Source organism: Alligator sinensis, unplaced genomic scaffold, assembly GCF_000455745.1.
Source record: "Alligator sinensis unplaced genomic scaffold, ASM45574v1 scaffold634_1, whole genome shotgun sequence".
NCBI classification, from domain to species: domain Eukaryota; kingdom Metazoa; phylum Chordata; order Crocodylia; family Alligatoridae; genus Alligator; species Alligator sinensis.
In genome coordinates, this window is record NW_005842558.1 from 177,688 (window position 1) to 194,136 (window position 16,449).

General features: G+C 50.6%; 1 protein-coding gene across 1 annotated transcript in view; it reads left to right on the forward strand.

Annotated features, from left to right (window-relative positions):
- LOC102368066 (fish-egg lectin-like) overlaps positions 1–9,205 on the forward strand; it is a 10,865-nt gene extending 1,660 nt beyond the window's left edge. The window contains exons 2-4 of the mRNA XM_025213995.1: positions 669–890; positions 2,307–2,646; positions 7,612–9,205. Coding sequence (XP_025069780.1) covers positions 669–890; positions 2,307–2,646; positions 7,612–7,756 — 707 coding nt within the window. The 3' untranslated portion in view covers positions 7,757–9,205. The remainder of the gene's footprint in view (positions 1–668; positions 891–2,306; positions 2,647–7,611) is intronic.
- Positions 9,206–16,449: the final 7,244 nt, after the last annotated feature.

Genomic DNA, 16,449 nt, shown 5'->3' on the forward strand with positions numbered 1-16,449 from the left:
TCTCCCCCCCCCCCTGCCACTGTCCCTATTGCTCTGGCGGCAGCAGCGCCCAGGGTCTCGGGGCTCCTCCTTGGGGCTCCTTCCCCCACAACGTCAGGTGCTTAACCGTTCCCCAAGGGGTGGGGAAGCGTGGTGCCGCACAGCCTGTGGGTCTTGGGAAGCCAGCAGCCCAGCGTGCCCGTGCAGTGCGGTGCCACAGGAGAGCCCACAAGGAGCTGTATGTGACCAGGGGCCAACACAGCATAGGGGAGTGCTTGCCCCGCCCTTCCTCCCACACACAAACAGCATAAGGAAGTGCCTTTCCCCCCCTCCTCTCCCACCACACACACAGGGTGCAGCCGAGTGCGGGAGAGCCCTCTTGTGCATGATACAGGTGTGAGGGGTAGCGGGCACCTGCACACACATGGCCCCTACTAGTGCTGCCCATGCAGTGCGTGCACACTGCTAGTGTGGCCTGCGGGGGCACGTGGCCCCTGACTGCTTTGAAGCTGGACAGTCCTGCTTCAGATGGTAAAGTGCTTGGGATTATCAGCCACCTGTTTGGGATCTGGACAAATGGAGGACTTGTAGACTCAGCCACATTGATCCCAGACTTTTCATCTTTTCCCCTCTTTCTCTCCTCGAACTGACAAGTCCATCTACATGGCTCTTTTTGTTATATTTTTCAGCTCTGGATTGCACAGAGGTGCCGGGGTCCTTAAAGCAGATTGATGCCAGTAATGGGCAAGTGTTTGGAGTGAACAGCACAGGCAGTATTTTCACACTGTACGGGAACACTTTTGTGGAGGTGCCGGGCTCCCTGAAGCACGTCACAGTGGGCCCTGCTGGAGTCTGGGGCGCGAACAATAACATCTACAAGCTGGTGGGGGGCACCTGGCAGCAGGTCTCAGGTATGGTATCACATTGGATATGTCACAAGGCGATGGCTAGTAGGATCCCTGCTAGGATTCGGTGCCTGATTTCAAATTCCTGCCCCAGACGTCTCCCAGAGCTCCAGTCAGAGAGGGCCCAGCCTTCCTCACCCCCGATAGCTGGGTTTGCCATCACAGCCAGATCTGCCCGCCACTACTGCAAGTCCTTTGTCCTTTGTTTCTCTGAATTCCCCCTAGTTTGTTGACCTGTCTCTGGTTAATGGATTGTAGTTAATGGATGGTTAATGCTGCCACCAGGCTTGTGGGTTCCAGATGCTGACTAAAGGCTGACTGCTTTTCCTAAAGGCAGAGAATGACGAGTGTCCATCAATTCTGAAAAATGAAGATTTTGTTAACCAACTAGCCCATTGCCCATTAGGAATGATGGAGTGTTTCAGGGAGTGTTTGCAAGCCCTGCCCCTGCTTACCCTTCAGGGATGGCCATTTAAACAGGCCCTGTGCCACCACCGCCTCCTCCTCCAGTGTCCAGCGCGGTGGCTCCCTCCCTTTGTCCCCCCCGCCCACCTGCACCTCCACCTCCCTAGCTGAGGTGGAGGTGGAGGTGGTGGTGAAGGTGGTGGTGGCAGCTGCAGCGGTGGTGGTGGCGGCTCCCTCCCCCCCCCGCCTCTGCCTCCTGCCCCACGCAGTGGGAGGTGTCTGCAGCTCTCTACCTGCCTGAGATTTCAATCACCCCTGGGCCTCTCAGCAGCATGTGCACTGTTGGCCAAAAGCATTACGGACAGACAGATTAAGCTCTTTATTATATTAGAATACCCAATCAATCACATACATAAACCACGTATTGGTAGCAACTCCTATTCAGTGATATAAGTTACCAAACCATCCCTGGTAGTTGCAGTGGAGCGTTGGTTTTTGTGGTACTACAAAGGTACCACAAAGATCAGTGTTGCTGATCTCCTTCAGAGCTCTGACTTGAAGCCATTCCTTTATAGCGCTGCACTTAAGGGATTATACATAAGTGGAGAATGTAGAAGTCAATTTACTGTCTAAAATGCCTGCTCCAATACGCACCTTTATTCCAGAGCTTGTTGTTTGCTGTGCTCTGACCCTGCACTTTTTGAATTTCTCTCCGCACAGTAGTGCACCTTCAACAAGAAGACTGGGGAGAGGCTCTGAGAGGTTAAAGCCAGTATTTACACACTTGGTTGTACAATATTTGCTCCTAAATAAAACAGCCTAATAATAGTCCCAGTTTCTAGGCCCCCTTTCACTCTAAATGACAGGTCTCTCTACCGGCTCACTAGCCCTCCCACCCCAGCCAGTGCCTGATGTATTTCTTACTGAATTACCAGCAGCTGATCGACTTCCTTATTTGCTTCTTGCTAGCACAGCCCTTCTTTGTCCTCTAAACAGAACTTTCCCTTCACGTTTCAGGGGCACTCAAGCAGATTGATGCAGGAGGAGACCAGTTTGTCGTTGGTGCAAATGCAATTGATGACATTTACTGCCTGCACAGTTCATCAACTATCTCTGTGAAGGAACAATCCTCGCTGCCCTGGGTCAACATTGCAGGAAAACTGAAGTACTACAGCTGTGGGCTGCGGGGCTGCTGGGGAGTTAACTCTGGTGATTATATCTATTTTCGGCATAGCGTCACCCCCGAGTCTTGTGCAGGATCTAGGTGGGAGCAGATCGATGGCAGGCTGTCCATGATTGAAGCTGGAACTGATGGATCTGTCTATGGAGTGTCGAGTGCAGGAGAAATTTTTCGCAGGTACAGTACAGGGGATCATGGGAGGGAACCTGTCTCAGGACTACTTAAGCCTGTCATGAATTTTAGAAGCACAAGACATTACCTGATATTGTGGAGGAAGTCATCTTTGGTGCCAGATACTCACCCACGGATTCAGTACTGGACCGATTCCAGGCCTTTCCAGCACCCAAATCAAAAAATCATAGAAAATGAGGGTTGAAGGGACCTCAGGAGGTTACATACCCCTGCTCCAAGCAGAACCAGCCCCAACTAGATTATCTCAGACAAAACCTTGTCTATCTGGGTTTTGAAAACCTCCAAGGATGGAGCTTCCACCACCTCTCTGTGTAACCTGTTCCAGTGTGTTACTGCTCTCCTGGTGGGAAAATTCTTCCTAATATCTAACTTAAACTCCCCTTGCTGCAACTTGAGCTCATTGCTCCTTGTTCTGCCATCTTCCACCACTGAGAACAGGCTAGCTTCATCTTCTTTCAAACCCCTGCTTCAGGTAGATATTACATCCCATCTCAGTCTCTTCTTCTCTCAACTAAATAAGCCCAGTTCCCTCAGACTTTCCTCATAAGTGATGTCCCCCAGTCCCCTCACCATTTTTGTCACCCTCTGCTGGACTCACTCCAATTAGTTCACATCCTTTGTGTAGTGGGGGGTCCAAAACTGAACACAGTATGCCAGATGTGGCCTCTCCAGTGCTGAAAACAAGAGAATAATCACTTCCCTGGACCTGCTGACAACACTCCTACCAATGCAGCCCAGTATGCCATTAGCCTTCTTTTCAACACGAGCACTGCTGGCTCATATTCAGCTTATTGTCCATTGTAACCCCAAGTCCTTATCTGCAAAGCTGCTGCCCAGCCAGTCAGCCCCCAGCCTGTACTGATGCATGGGATTATTCCATCCTAAGTGCAGGACTTTGCACTTATCCTAGTTGAACCTCATGAGATCTCTTTTGGCCCAATCCTCCAATTTGTCTAGGTCTCTTTGAATCCTAGCCCTACCCTTCAGCATATCTACTACTCCCCCCAGCTTGGTGTCATCTGCAGAATTACTGAGGGTGAACTGTATGCCATCTTCCAGGTCATTGATGTAGACATTGAACAAAACTGGCCCCAGGACTGACCCCTGGGGCACTCCACTTGATACCAGCTGCCAACCAAACATCTTCTTGCTACTGACATACTTGTAGAAACCCTTCTTTTTACCCTTCATGTCCTTTGCTAGCTTCAAATCCAGTTACACTTTGGCCTTCCTGACTTCATTCCTGCATGCCCAGGCAATGCTCTTACACTCCTCCTTAACTTTGTCCAGATTTTAGGGCTGTGTGAAATGGCACCGTTCCATTTTGACCAGCGCTTCGACATGTCAATGGAACAGCGTTCTGTTTTGACTTTTGTTTCAAATCGAAACAGCTGTTCCATTCCGTTCCGTCACTTTTTGCCATTTCTACCCTGTTTCAACATTTTGCCCAAAAGATATAATGGGGAAGGTTGAAACAGGCTATAACTTTGTCATTTCTGGCCTGATGTGGATGAAGCTTGCAGAGATGGTAGCCCCTTCTGAGGGCATGATGTATGCCAAGTTTCAAGAAGATAGATTCAGGGGGTTCAGAGAAACTTCACCCTAAAATTGTACGAGCAAAACTCATATCATATGTATGTGTTAAGCCACAGTGGGGTCAAAACTGCAGGTGTGCTACCCCTACTGAGGCAACAAAGCCTGCCAAGTTTCAAGGAGATCAGTGCTTGGGTTTGGGGAAACTGCACCTCAAGCTGCAGACAAGCAAAACTCGTGACATGGATGACACTGCATGTGTTAAGGGTGAAAGCTGCAGGGATGGTAGCCCCTGATGAGGCCACGAAGCCTGCCAGCTGTTGAGGAAATTGATGCAGAGCTTATGGGTTCTGGGGCCCTGCACCTCTCCTTGCTGACAGGCAAAACTCGTGTCACAGGTGCTTGTACAACTGTGTCTGTCTTGGGGCGGGGGAGGTAGGGGGAACCACTGCAGGCTTGGCTGCTAGGCCCTGCTGCAACCACTAACCCTGCCAGCTGTTAAGGAGATCGGTGCAGGGGGGTTCTGGGGCTCTGCACCCCTAGCAACTGTTTACCAGGGCACCCTTGGGGAAAACTCGGAATAATGGTCACAGTCTGGACACCCTAGTTGTGAAGTAGTTTTTGCTAATGCTGAACCTGAAACGAGCCTGAAATGATCTTCTAGGAGTTTGTGACCATTACTCCTATTTTCCCCCAAGGGTGCCTTGGTGAACAGTTGTTCACCGAGCCGTAGAAGTACACTTCTGATGTAGCGGTAAGCTACTACCAAGTCCCCTCTCAGCCTTCTCTTTTTCAGAAGGGGCTAGGATCCCTGCAATTTTCTGCAATTTTCATCCAAATCAGATATGATATGTTAAAGGTATAGGCAGTTTTGTGATTCCCTATTATAGCCTATGGGCAAAACGTGGAAACAGCTCTGAAACAGTGAAACAGTTTCGATGAAATGAAGTGGAACAGTGCTTCAAAACTAAACAAAACTTGAAATGAAACACTGTCCCAGCGAAATGGCAAAACAGAAGTCGAAACGAAACGGTGCTGTTTCGCACAGCCCTAGTATTGCGCTCGCAGCAGATGTCAGGGTAATTGAAGTGCCTCATCATGAGACCCAGGGCTTGTGATTGGGAAACTTCTGCTACCTGTTTGGAGAAAGCCTCATCCTCCTGGTCTGGGGGTCTATAGCAGACCCTCACCACAACATCATCCTTGTTGCTGTTCCCTCTAACCTTAACGCAGAGACTTTCAACAGGTCTATCTCCAGCCTCATACTGGAGCTCTGAGCAATCATACAGCTCTTTTACATAAAGTACACCTCCTCCTCTTCCCCCCTGCCTGTCCTTCCTGAATAGTTTGTACCTATCCATGAGAGTGTTCCAGTCATGCGAGAGTCCACCAAATCTCTGTTATTCCAATCATGTCATAGTGCCATGACTTGTTTCCCAGGCTCTGTGCATTTGTGTACAGGCACCTGAGGTAATTAGCTGATTGCCCTGATTTCTCAGGAAGTATGAGAGCCCCTCCCTTGTTGCCCCCTCCTGCTTGCTCTTCCTCCATGTCTCCCACTTCCCCCCTTACCACAGGGCTTTGGTCTCCATACTCTGGCAAACCAAGTTTTAAAGCCCTCCTCACTAGCTTAGTGAGCCTGTCTGCGAAGATGCTCTTCCTTCTTTTTGTCAGGTGGATCCCATCTCTTCTCAGCAATCCTTCTTGAAACAACATCCCACTGTAGAAGGAGCTAGAGCCCTGCTGGCAACACCACCTGTGCAGACAGGTATTGATCTGTAGGATCACCACTCCTGCCCAGGCCCTTTCCCTTGACTGGAAGCATCAAAGAGAACACAACCTGAGCCTCAGACCCCTTCGGCCTTGCACCCAGAGCCCTGTAGTCACTTTTGATCTGCTCAGGATCTCCTCATCATGTGATATCCATTGGTGCCTACATGGATGAGCAGCATGGGGTAGTAGTCAGAGGGCTGGATGAATCTTCGTAATCCCTCTGTGACATCTCAGATCCAGGCTCTGGGTAAGCAGCAGGCCTCCTGAGACAACAGATCAGGTCAGCAGATGACTCCCTCCTGCTCCTGCAGCATGGAGTCTCCAACCACCACCACCGATCACTTCTTCTTGCTGGTGGTCATCTCAATCCTTCCCACCTGGGTGAGGCCTGGCCTGTTCTCCTCCACCAAAGAAACGTGCTCTTCCCCCTCTGTTGCCAGGGCTGCATATCTGTTGTCCAGATGAACTGCTGCAAGTGGAGGTGAAGGTTTCTTCTTGCTGCCTCTCATGGCCATTTTCTTGTGCCTAATTGGAATAGGCTGCAATACTAGCCAGCTGCCAGGTGCATATCTAAAGCCCAAAGTGGAGTCTGGCACACGGCAGAGGGTCCATTGTCCTTGCTATTTCGTGGAAACATGGCTTGCAGCTTAACAAGCAGTGAAGATGGTAATGCCAATAGTTAAGGTTACAGTTCTCATTCTAAGATCCTGCTTACAATTGCCTTCATCTTTGCCAAACTTAACCTGTTTGGTTAGAGTGATGTACACCAGGTGTCTGATTCAGGCTGAATTTTTCTGTTTTCTTCTCTTTTTCCTACTTTTTTTTGCGGAAATTTTTTTTGCGGAAAGATTCAGTGAAAAGAATTCTGCTATTTCCAAAGGTAAGTATCAGGGAAGTATGGTGTTTGCCCAGTGTTGGAAAAATGTTAAAGCCATTTTGTTATCCATTTTGTTTGGTACCTCCATGCATTGAAGTAGGCTGCGCCTTGGTGTCAAGACTGAGCCTTGCTCTATGTATTGAGTCGTCCACACTTGTACAAACGTTAGGCCTCTGAAAAACTTCCATTTATGCATGCTCGGAATAAATCCTTGAGTTTTATACGTGCTTTAGTTTGGCAGCTAAATTCTCCAAAGAATCCATCTGCACTGGACATGCTCAGTCTCCTCAGAGCATCCTCATGCGGCCTGCCAAGCCATTCTATCTGGCCCGCGGGGTCCCCCCAAAATTAAGAAAATTAATATTTATCTGCCTCTGGCTGCCTGTCATGCGGCCCTTGATGGCTTGCCAAAACTCAGTAAGTGGCCCTCCACCCAAGCAGCCCTCCGCCCGAAATAATTGCCCGCCCCGATCTACACTGTCCCATCAACTTTTTTTTTTTGATTCCTTGCTACCTGAAGAAACAAAGAAAGAACTCTGCTAAATTATGACATTTAGTCACACTCACCTATGACTTCTCCATCTGAGTAGATTAGATGTGGGCAGTCATTCAGGAGGATGGGTGCTGCTGTGCAGAGCTCTGAAGCTGTGGCAGTAGGTGTAAACCAGGAAAACTGCTTTGGTCCCACTGAAAATCTATTTTTCCATGCAGTGGGAGCTCTTTGCATAACAGACTTACTAACATCAGCCCTGGATGCTTTCTTTCAGGGATGGGATAACTAACAGCAACCCTGTGGGGACCACATGGACCCAGATACTCGATCATATCTGCAAATGCAAACATGTGTCTTATGACCTGGGACTGTTGTGGATTGTCAGTAATGATGGGACCATTGTGAAATGCCGAGTCTAAACCACAACTCATCATCTCCACAAAAGAGATCAACAATGTCTACAAACACTTTCTTGCTTGTTGTGCACTTCTGTATTTCTTTTCTTAATAGCAGGCTGAAGCCCTTGTTCCTAGAACAAAATCCAACAAGAAAGATCCAGAGAGTTCAGTACAGCCCGCCAATACTATCCCTCTGTCCTCTCACCTATACTTCTTCATTCTGGAATTGAATGCAATAGCAAGCAATTGAAACCAGCTCATTTCAAGCTGGAAGTAAAGTGTAACAAAGTTTTAACAATGAGGATTATCATCAACCCCGGGAACAGATCACTAAGGCATGTCTCCATTGCTTACTGTCCTCCAGTCAAGACTGGATGGCTTCACAAATCTGATATATTTCAAGTCAAACACAGGTTTTTGGGGGCGATGCAAGGAGCACTGGCTGAAATCTTTAGCTGTGCTATGTAGGAAATCAGTCTAAAGGGTTAGAGTAATTGTGGTTTTAAAATCTATTAATCTACCAGTGCTCATTACATTAGTGATGCAAAACACTCCCTATGCCCTGACAGAAGATCTTCTATAGGAACTAGAGAGAAAACTTAAGTGACCTCATTAAGTAATTTTCCCCACCCTCCTAAAGAAATCACCATCATTAGCTAGGTGATGGTTCTGCCTAAGTTAACTTGATTTCAGCATCTCCATTTCTGAGGGCCTTAGCATGATCCATTCATACAAAGCTACAAAGGGCCAAGATGTTACACAAAAGCAGTGCTGATTTTTGCACAAAACACATACATTTCCCTTCAAGCAGAATTCCAATGATGAGATCTCTCAAGTCACACCGGTTAGTCTCCTGCTATCACAGACAACCACAGCATCTAACCCAGTCATGTCAAAGTTGTGTCCCCATGGGTCAGAGGAGTGATGCGGGGCCGGACTGAGGGACAGCTCAGGCTCTGCATTGCCCCAGTCTAGCACGTAGGACCACGCTATCCATCCTGCAGTTCTGGGAGTTTGGCAGGCAGGGGAGCAGCAATGAGCTGCCACTACCCTGCCATTGCTGCCAAATTTTTGAACCATGGGGGTTTGGCAGTCTGGGTAACAGGGCTCCCCTGCCAGGCGGATGTGGCCTGAGGGCCTGAGGCTGAGACTCCTCAGTGCAATCACTTTCACAAACTGGTCGCGCACCAGCTTAAAATGTGTTAGGTTTGTTGTCCCCAGTACTCTTATTGGAAGGTTCTTCCATACCACTGTGCGTTGAATACGGGAAACTTACTTCTAATTCCCTGCTTTAATTTGTTCAAGGATGGATTAAACCTGTTATTTACCTCAGTAAGGTAGAATAGCTAAATGCATTTGCTCTTTATAGTCTCTAAGAAGAAAAGGGGTGGTAAAAACTTTTGTTTTCTACTGTCTTGTGGAAGAAGCTGGGCTTTTCCTGTGTTCTAGGCTGTGCTCATGCTAATAAAACCTTTCAGCATCCTCTGCTTCCTCTCTCTCCTTTCTGGACTCCAGCTAGGAAGTTCCACCCAACTGATGGCAGTTTCTCCTGGAAAAGTGCAAGTCTGTCACCTGAAAAGTTTCTTTCTGCCTCAACTATGTCACACACTGTGCTGCTCCCCTACCCCCATGCTTCACTCACTACTGTAGCCCTCTCTGTTTAGGGCAGGGGCGGGCAATATATGGCCTGCACACCAGATCTGGCTCACCAGGTGATTTCATCCAGCCCGTGGGCAGGTGCCTGCCAATTCACTGTGTCCAGCCTGGCCCCAGGCTGCCCCTGCCGTGCTTGAATGGAGCCGAGCCCCTCTCATTCCCATGGGGGCAGCACATGCTGCACTCCCACCCTTCCCTGTGGGATGGCTCTGACCCCAGCCTGGTTGGCAGGGAAGTATGGTGGTCCCCATCCCCCACCAGCTGCTGCAGCACCCCCCAATGCCTGCCCCACCCCAGGCACCATCACTTAAAAAAAAACCAAACAAACAACAAAAAACAGGGAAAAAAAGCCTCTACTTACCTTAGAATAGGGGCTGGGGGGGCTCCAGGGGCTCCTGGCAGAGCCCCTCTGGGCAGCACAGAGCAGCGGGGGGCAGGAGGGCCCAGGCTGGGGCTGTCCCCCTGCCCCTCAATGTGCAGGAGAGGCCCCAGTGAGCCAGACGGCTGCTACAACTGCCGGTAAGTGCCGGGGTTTTTTGTTTCATTTTGTTTTAAGTTGTTGGGGTGCAGGCGGGGGGGGCAGGGATAAGGGGTCTCGGTGGCCTAGGGCCGGGCAGGGCAGGGATTGGTGGGGCCTGGAGAGTGGGCGGGGCCAGCGGGGGTTCCCCCCATAGTCTTCTCCCCGCTTCTCCAGCTCCCCTGACCCCTTACTCACTGGCACTGGAGCCCTGGTGCTGCCCAGCATGGGCGGACTGTGTCTTTCTGCACCAGGGCGAAGGCCAACCATAGAGATGCTCTGGCAGCCAGAGCACCTTCGTGGAGGGCCCAGCCTCCGGTTGCCTCAGGGCACAGTCCCAGACCGTGCCTTGCTCCGCTTTTTAAAACTTCAGGGTTTTTTGACCCTGGATAACATTTTTTCATTCCTGCACATGCCTCTTACCCCATCTCAAAGGGGTTTGAGATGGAGCAAGAGGCACGTGTGCACTCGTCTGGATGCACCCCACGAGTGCTGAAGCACCCCCTGACAGCCAGCATTCCCGGGCAGAGGGCTCAGGCGAGAGTGCCGGTGCCCCCCCAGAGCACCAACCAGGGAGTGGGGGAACCAGGACAAGTGATCCCCATGGTCCCCCCATGGCTAATCGCACCCAGAATTCCAGGTTGGCGTGATTGGCCACGGGGGAACCCCTGCGGTCAGCGTGACTGGCCACAAGGGGGACCCCCCCCGGTTGCTTGGGGGGGGGGGGGCAAGTGCCCCCCCAACCCAGGAGGCACCAGTCACCCGTACCAGCATGGAAGCATTGATTATTTAACATCAGTGGTGGATGGGGGATTGTGCCTACATGCCTGATGTACGTTTACCAAAACAACTGCTGTACTTCTAACTCAGCCAAGGACAAAGGACATGTGGGGTGCACAGGAAATACCTCAAGGATACCCTCAAGGTAAACACTAAGAAGTGTGGCATTGATACCACAAATTGGGAAAAACTAGTCCAGGAAAGCGCCGCATGGTCATGCTTTGTGAAAGAAGGTACATCTTGCTTTGGGGAAAACCATCTCACCCTGGAAGCAGAACAACAACAGACACCCACACCCACCATCACTCCTCCAAAGGCATGGTCCTATTCTTTGGATCCTGTAAGCATGCTTTTGGAAAATACTTCTTCTCCCTGTAATGGCAAGTCAGTGCCAGTACCCTCATGCCCCTGATTTAGCTGTGGCAAGTTAAAGGGTGTTTTTGATGTTTCGAGCATGAAGTTTGGTAGTTGTGTGTGAAGGTTGTTCCTCAAGTTTTTAAGAACAGGTTAGATGAGTACTTGTCTAGGCTGGTTGAAATAGGGATGACCCTGCCTTGAACAGGGAGCTGTGTTTAAGTCAGCAAACCTAGATGTTCTTCATACAAGGGTGGTGAAGGAATTGGCCAGTGTCATAGCAGAGCCACTGGCACGGCTGTTTGAACGCTCATGGTACTCGGGTCAGATCCCAGAGGACTGGAAAAGGGCCAATGTGCTGACCCTGAGAATGCCCTATTCTCAAGAAGGGGAGGAAGGAGTTGTAGAAGCACATGGCAATGTAATAGGAGCTAGCAGTTTGTTGAGCCATAGGGTTTTGCAGGTGCACATTGTGGTGGGGCAGGAGGTGGTGCTCCAGCATTGAGTAACCCACCTCACTGCTCCCGACCATCGTCCAGGCTCCAAGTGCCTCCCTGGACTCTGCCAGCCTACCAGCGGAAACCCATCTTAACCTGCATTTTTCTCCTTAAAATGAAAAAAATCCATGTTTTACCACATTTTCCCATCATGAGTGGAAAACGTGAATCCCTGCTCATGAGTCATGTGCCCAACTCAGAATCATTTTATTGCCCTCCCCTTGTTCACATCCTTTCTGTAGTGGAGGAGCCAAAACTGGACACAGGGCTCCAGATGTGGCTCCAAAAGATCAGAATAGACAGGAATTATTACTTCCCTTGATCTGCTGGCAATGTTCTCACTAATGCAGCCCAATATGCTGTTAGCTTTCTTCACAACTAGGGCACACTGCTGACTCATATCCAGCTTATTGTCCACTGTAACCCCCGGCTCCTTTTCTGCAGCGCTGCTGCCCAGCCAGTCACCCCCAGCCTGTACCGGTGCGTGGGGCTGTTTCACCCTATGTGCAGGACTTAGCACTTGTCCTTACTGAACCTCATAAGATTTTTTTGCCTCAATCCTCTGATTTTTCTAGCTGAATCCTAGCTCTACCCTCCAGTGTATCTACTACACCCCCAGCTTGGTGTCATCTGCGTAGTTGCTGAGGGTGCACCCCATCCCCTCTTTCAGATAGTTAATGAAGATATTGAACACTTCCAAGTTGCCCCCACACGCTCTAAAAACTTCCTGGATTGCCTGTACCCTGATGTGTTGCCTTCCCAGCAGATGTCCAGGTGATTGAAATCCCACATGAGAACCAGGGTCTGTGATCAGGAAACTTCCTTTACCTGTTTGAAGAAAGCCTCATCCACCACTTTCTCCTGGTCTGGTGGTCTATAGCAGAGTCCCCACCATGGCATCACCTTTGTTGCTCTCCCCTCTGACCCTAACCCAGAGACTCTCAAGAGGCCTCTCTCCAGCTTCATACTGGAGCTCTGAGCAATCATATGGCTCTTTTACATAGGGCACATCTACAGGTTACCTTACAGTGACATAGCAACATGCTACATCACCGTATGGTGCCCTACAGCTACGTAGAGATCACATGTGTCTACAAGTGGCCGCCAGCTACATTGCCATAGCAGCACACTCCCCAAGTCTAGTGCACCACTATGGTGATGTACCTGGGAAATTCACCCATGCACAGCGTACATAGCACAATAACAGCATGTACGCACCATGCTTTCCTACTTCCAAAAGGAAGTACTAAAACACGGCACAGTAGCAACTTCGCCATATGGCAATGTGCAGACACACCCATAAAGTGCAATTCCTCCTCCACTTCTCCCCGCCTGTCCTTCCTGAACAGTTTGTACCCATCCCTGACAGTGCTCCAGGCATGTGAGCTCCCACCAAGTCTCTGTTATTTCAATCACATCATTGGTCTGTGCCTGTATGAGGATTTCCAGTTCTTCCTGCTTCTTTCCCAGGCTCCATGCGCTCATGTACAGACACCCGAGGTAAGTAGCCGATCACCCTTTCTCAGGAAGAATGAGGAGGCCTCCCCTCTTGCCCCCTCTTCCTTGTGCTTCCTCCAGGTCTCCCACTTCCCCTCTTATCTCAGGGCTTTGGTCTTCATCTCTAGTGAACCTAGTTTAAGCCCCCCTCACTAGGTTAGTGAGCCTGTCTACCAAGATGCTCTTCCCTCTCTTTGTCAGGTGGATCCCATGTCTTCCCAGCAATCCTTCTTGGAACAACACCCCATGGTCAAAAAAGCCAAATCCCTGCTGGCGACACCACCTGCACAGCCATGCATTGATCTGTTGGATGTGTCCATTCCTGCCCCAGCCCTTCCCCGTGACTGGAAGGATCACGAACATCACCTGGGCCCCTGTCTCCTTCACCCTTGCACCCAGAGCCTTGTCATGACTCTTGATCTGCTCAGGGTCTCCCTTGGCAGTATCATTGGTGCCCATATGGATGAGCAGCATAGGGTAGTAGTCAGAGGGTCGGACGAGTCTCAGTAATCATTCTGTGACATCTCTCTTGACACCATTATCTTAGCAATGGTCGAGTGCCGGGCTAAGACACAGCCTCCATGTGGTGGTTGTTGCCCCCAGGATGGGGAAGCAATCACCTCAGGACTGCATCAGCTGTGGGTCCTAGGAGCTGTGGTGGAGAGCTGACAACCCCTGGCTTCGGGATCCTCTCATCCCATCAGCTCCCCACCCCAATCATACCCACTTTCCATCCCCCAAACCTTCCAGCTTTATTGTCACCCCATCTCCTGTCACAGGGCTGTTGCTCAGGCCTCAGCCTGGAGATGGGAAGGAGAGTTTTTAAATGGCAGTTGAATACATCCAGGACAGGAGATGGGAGGAAGAAATTCCTTTTTAAATGACTTATCCAATCTCGCTGTGAAATCCACTCATCTCTTACCCCCTTTGTCTCCCCTGATCTGATATTGCTAGGAAAGAAACTCCCAAGATTTTCCCACCTCCTCCTGCACTTCTGATCTTGGAGGCGAAGCTGCTGTCTTGGGTCCCTACCCCAGACTTGTTAGAAAGGTGGAGGGCCCAGGCACACTTAATACCTCTCATTCTCCATCTCCCAACTCACAGACATTATCTTCACTGAATCCACGTGCAGTTTGTTGTCCCTTATTTGAAATGGGCCAGGGACCCTTCCCCAGGGTATATGTGAATCTTTCCCAGACCTGAGGAAGGCCAAAAGTTCATCCAACATCTCTCACCCAACTATACCCTTGCTGTAATTATCTACCTGCCAGAGAAGTAGAGCCTTGACAAAAAATTCTTCACTGGACCAAAGTGTTGCCTCTTTTCTTGCTGTTAACCAACTAATGATGTCAGGGCATCTCAAAATGCAGGCTGTCTCTCTGCAGTGCCTCAGCTGCACCCTCCTTTCTCCTGTCTGTCTCGTCAGCTCCCAATTGCCCATGGTAATGGTGGAAGTGGGGAGAGGGAAGAAATGTCTGCTGTATTATTCATGCACATGCTATTCCTTTAGGACTGCCTGTTTTTTTTCCTCCTGTGCTGGAAGCAGCTCCCCTGAGGTCCCAGCCCCTTCTCTCTCCCAAGGGGATCAGGCAGTTCACAGCTTCCATCAGCTGAGCTCCCTGCCAGCAGCCCCTGACCATCACACCCCTTCCTACTGCCTTAGCTCCCTGAGGGGGGAGGGGAGGGGAGGGGGAGGGCTGGTTGCCACTGTCTATCATAGGTCCCCAAAAGGAGGTTCATGTCTCTAAGACCGAAAGGCTTCAAAAGCAAAATGTTCCCCAGGGACCAGCTGCACTCACCCCAAAATCTCATTGCCCTTGATGAGAGGGGCTTTGCTGTGGCATTGTTGGTCCCAACTGAAGGTTACAATAAGAGTAGGAGGTGGGTTTCCAGGAGAGCTGGGGAACTCAACACTACTGCTATGTCAAGGCACTGCACTGGGGAGAGGTTGCAGGTGGGAAGCAGATTTTAACCCGCTATCCGAGGCAGAGGACAAGGAAGCCCGCAATGACCTCTGCTAATTCCCTCAGCACTCTGGGGTGGAGATCATCAGGACCAGCTGATTTAAATACGTCCAGTCCCTCCAGAAGGTCCCTGACTAGGTGTTCACTGACCCTAGGCCTGGGTATGCCTCCCCTGGGACATACGGGGGTCCTAGTGGGGGGTTGAGCTGGTCCCTGCTCAGAAAAATGGAGGCAAAAAAGTTGTTAAATAGGTTAGCTTTGCTGTCTGGTGCGACGACCAGATTTCCTAGCGTGTCTTGCAGAGGCCCCACGTTACCCGGTACCTTCTTTTTACCCGCTATGTATTTAAAAAAGGACTTCTTGTTGTCCTTGATCCGGGTCGCTAGTCCCAGTCCCATCTCCACCTTGGCCTTCCTGACCGCCCCCCTGCAGCCCCGAGCAACCAAGGTGTAGTCCTCCCTGGTGATGGCCCCTCCCTGCCATTGGGTGTTCCCCTTCTTTTAGCCAGATGTTCCCGTATGCTTTTGGTGAGCCATGGGGGGTTTTGCGCCCTCTTGCCCCCTTTGATCCTTGTTGGGATTACCTCCCTTTGGACTTGGAGGATCGTCTCCTTAAGGAACGACCACGCTTCCTGGACTCCCGACTCCCCTCCCCTCCAGGACCTCATTGCCTCCCCAACTAGTCTCCTTACCTCATTGAAGTCTGCCCTCCTGAAGTCCAGGGCTGCTGCCTTGCTGCAGGCCTTTGCCACCCTGCACTGGATGGTAAATTCCAGCATGCTATCGCCCAGGTGGTCGAGCACCCACAGACCCCTCACCAGGTCATCGCCTGTGGCCAGCACCAGATCCAACAAGGTGTCTCCCCTGGTGGAACTGTGCACCTCCTGGGTTAGATGGAGGTCCTGTAACTTGGCTAGGAGCCTACATGAGTGGTCAGACCTAGCTGACTGCTCTTCCCAGCAGATGTCTGGAAAGTTCAGGTCACCCATGATGACCACGTCCTTTGACTTAACTACCTGCATGAGCTGACCTGAGAATTCCCGGTCTAGGTCTTCTCCCTGGTTGGGAGGTCTGTAGCAGACCCCCACCGTTAAGTCCTTTTCCCCCCGACCCCCTTGTATTCTGACCCAGAGCACTTCAGTCTGCCCCTCCTCTGACCCATCCATTTTTCAGCCCCCTCAAAATTTCTGTCTTCCTTTTTGGCCAAAATTCTGCCCCAAAAAGAAATTTCCACAGTGGGTTTTGAGGAAAAGTGAGGGGAAATACCCTAGACACAGACACAGTCAACAGCACCAGCAGGGAGGGAATTCAGAGGGAGGTCTGTCCACAGGTGCTCAGCAAACACCAGGCACCTTCCCCATCTCTGATACAGAGAGGAGACCCCCCCGATACGCCCTCCCTCCCTCCCTCCCTCCAGCCCTGCCCACCTGCCCAGGCTCCCACTCCAGCA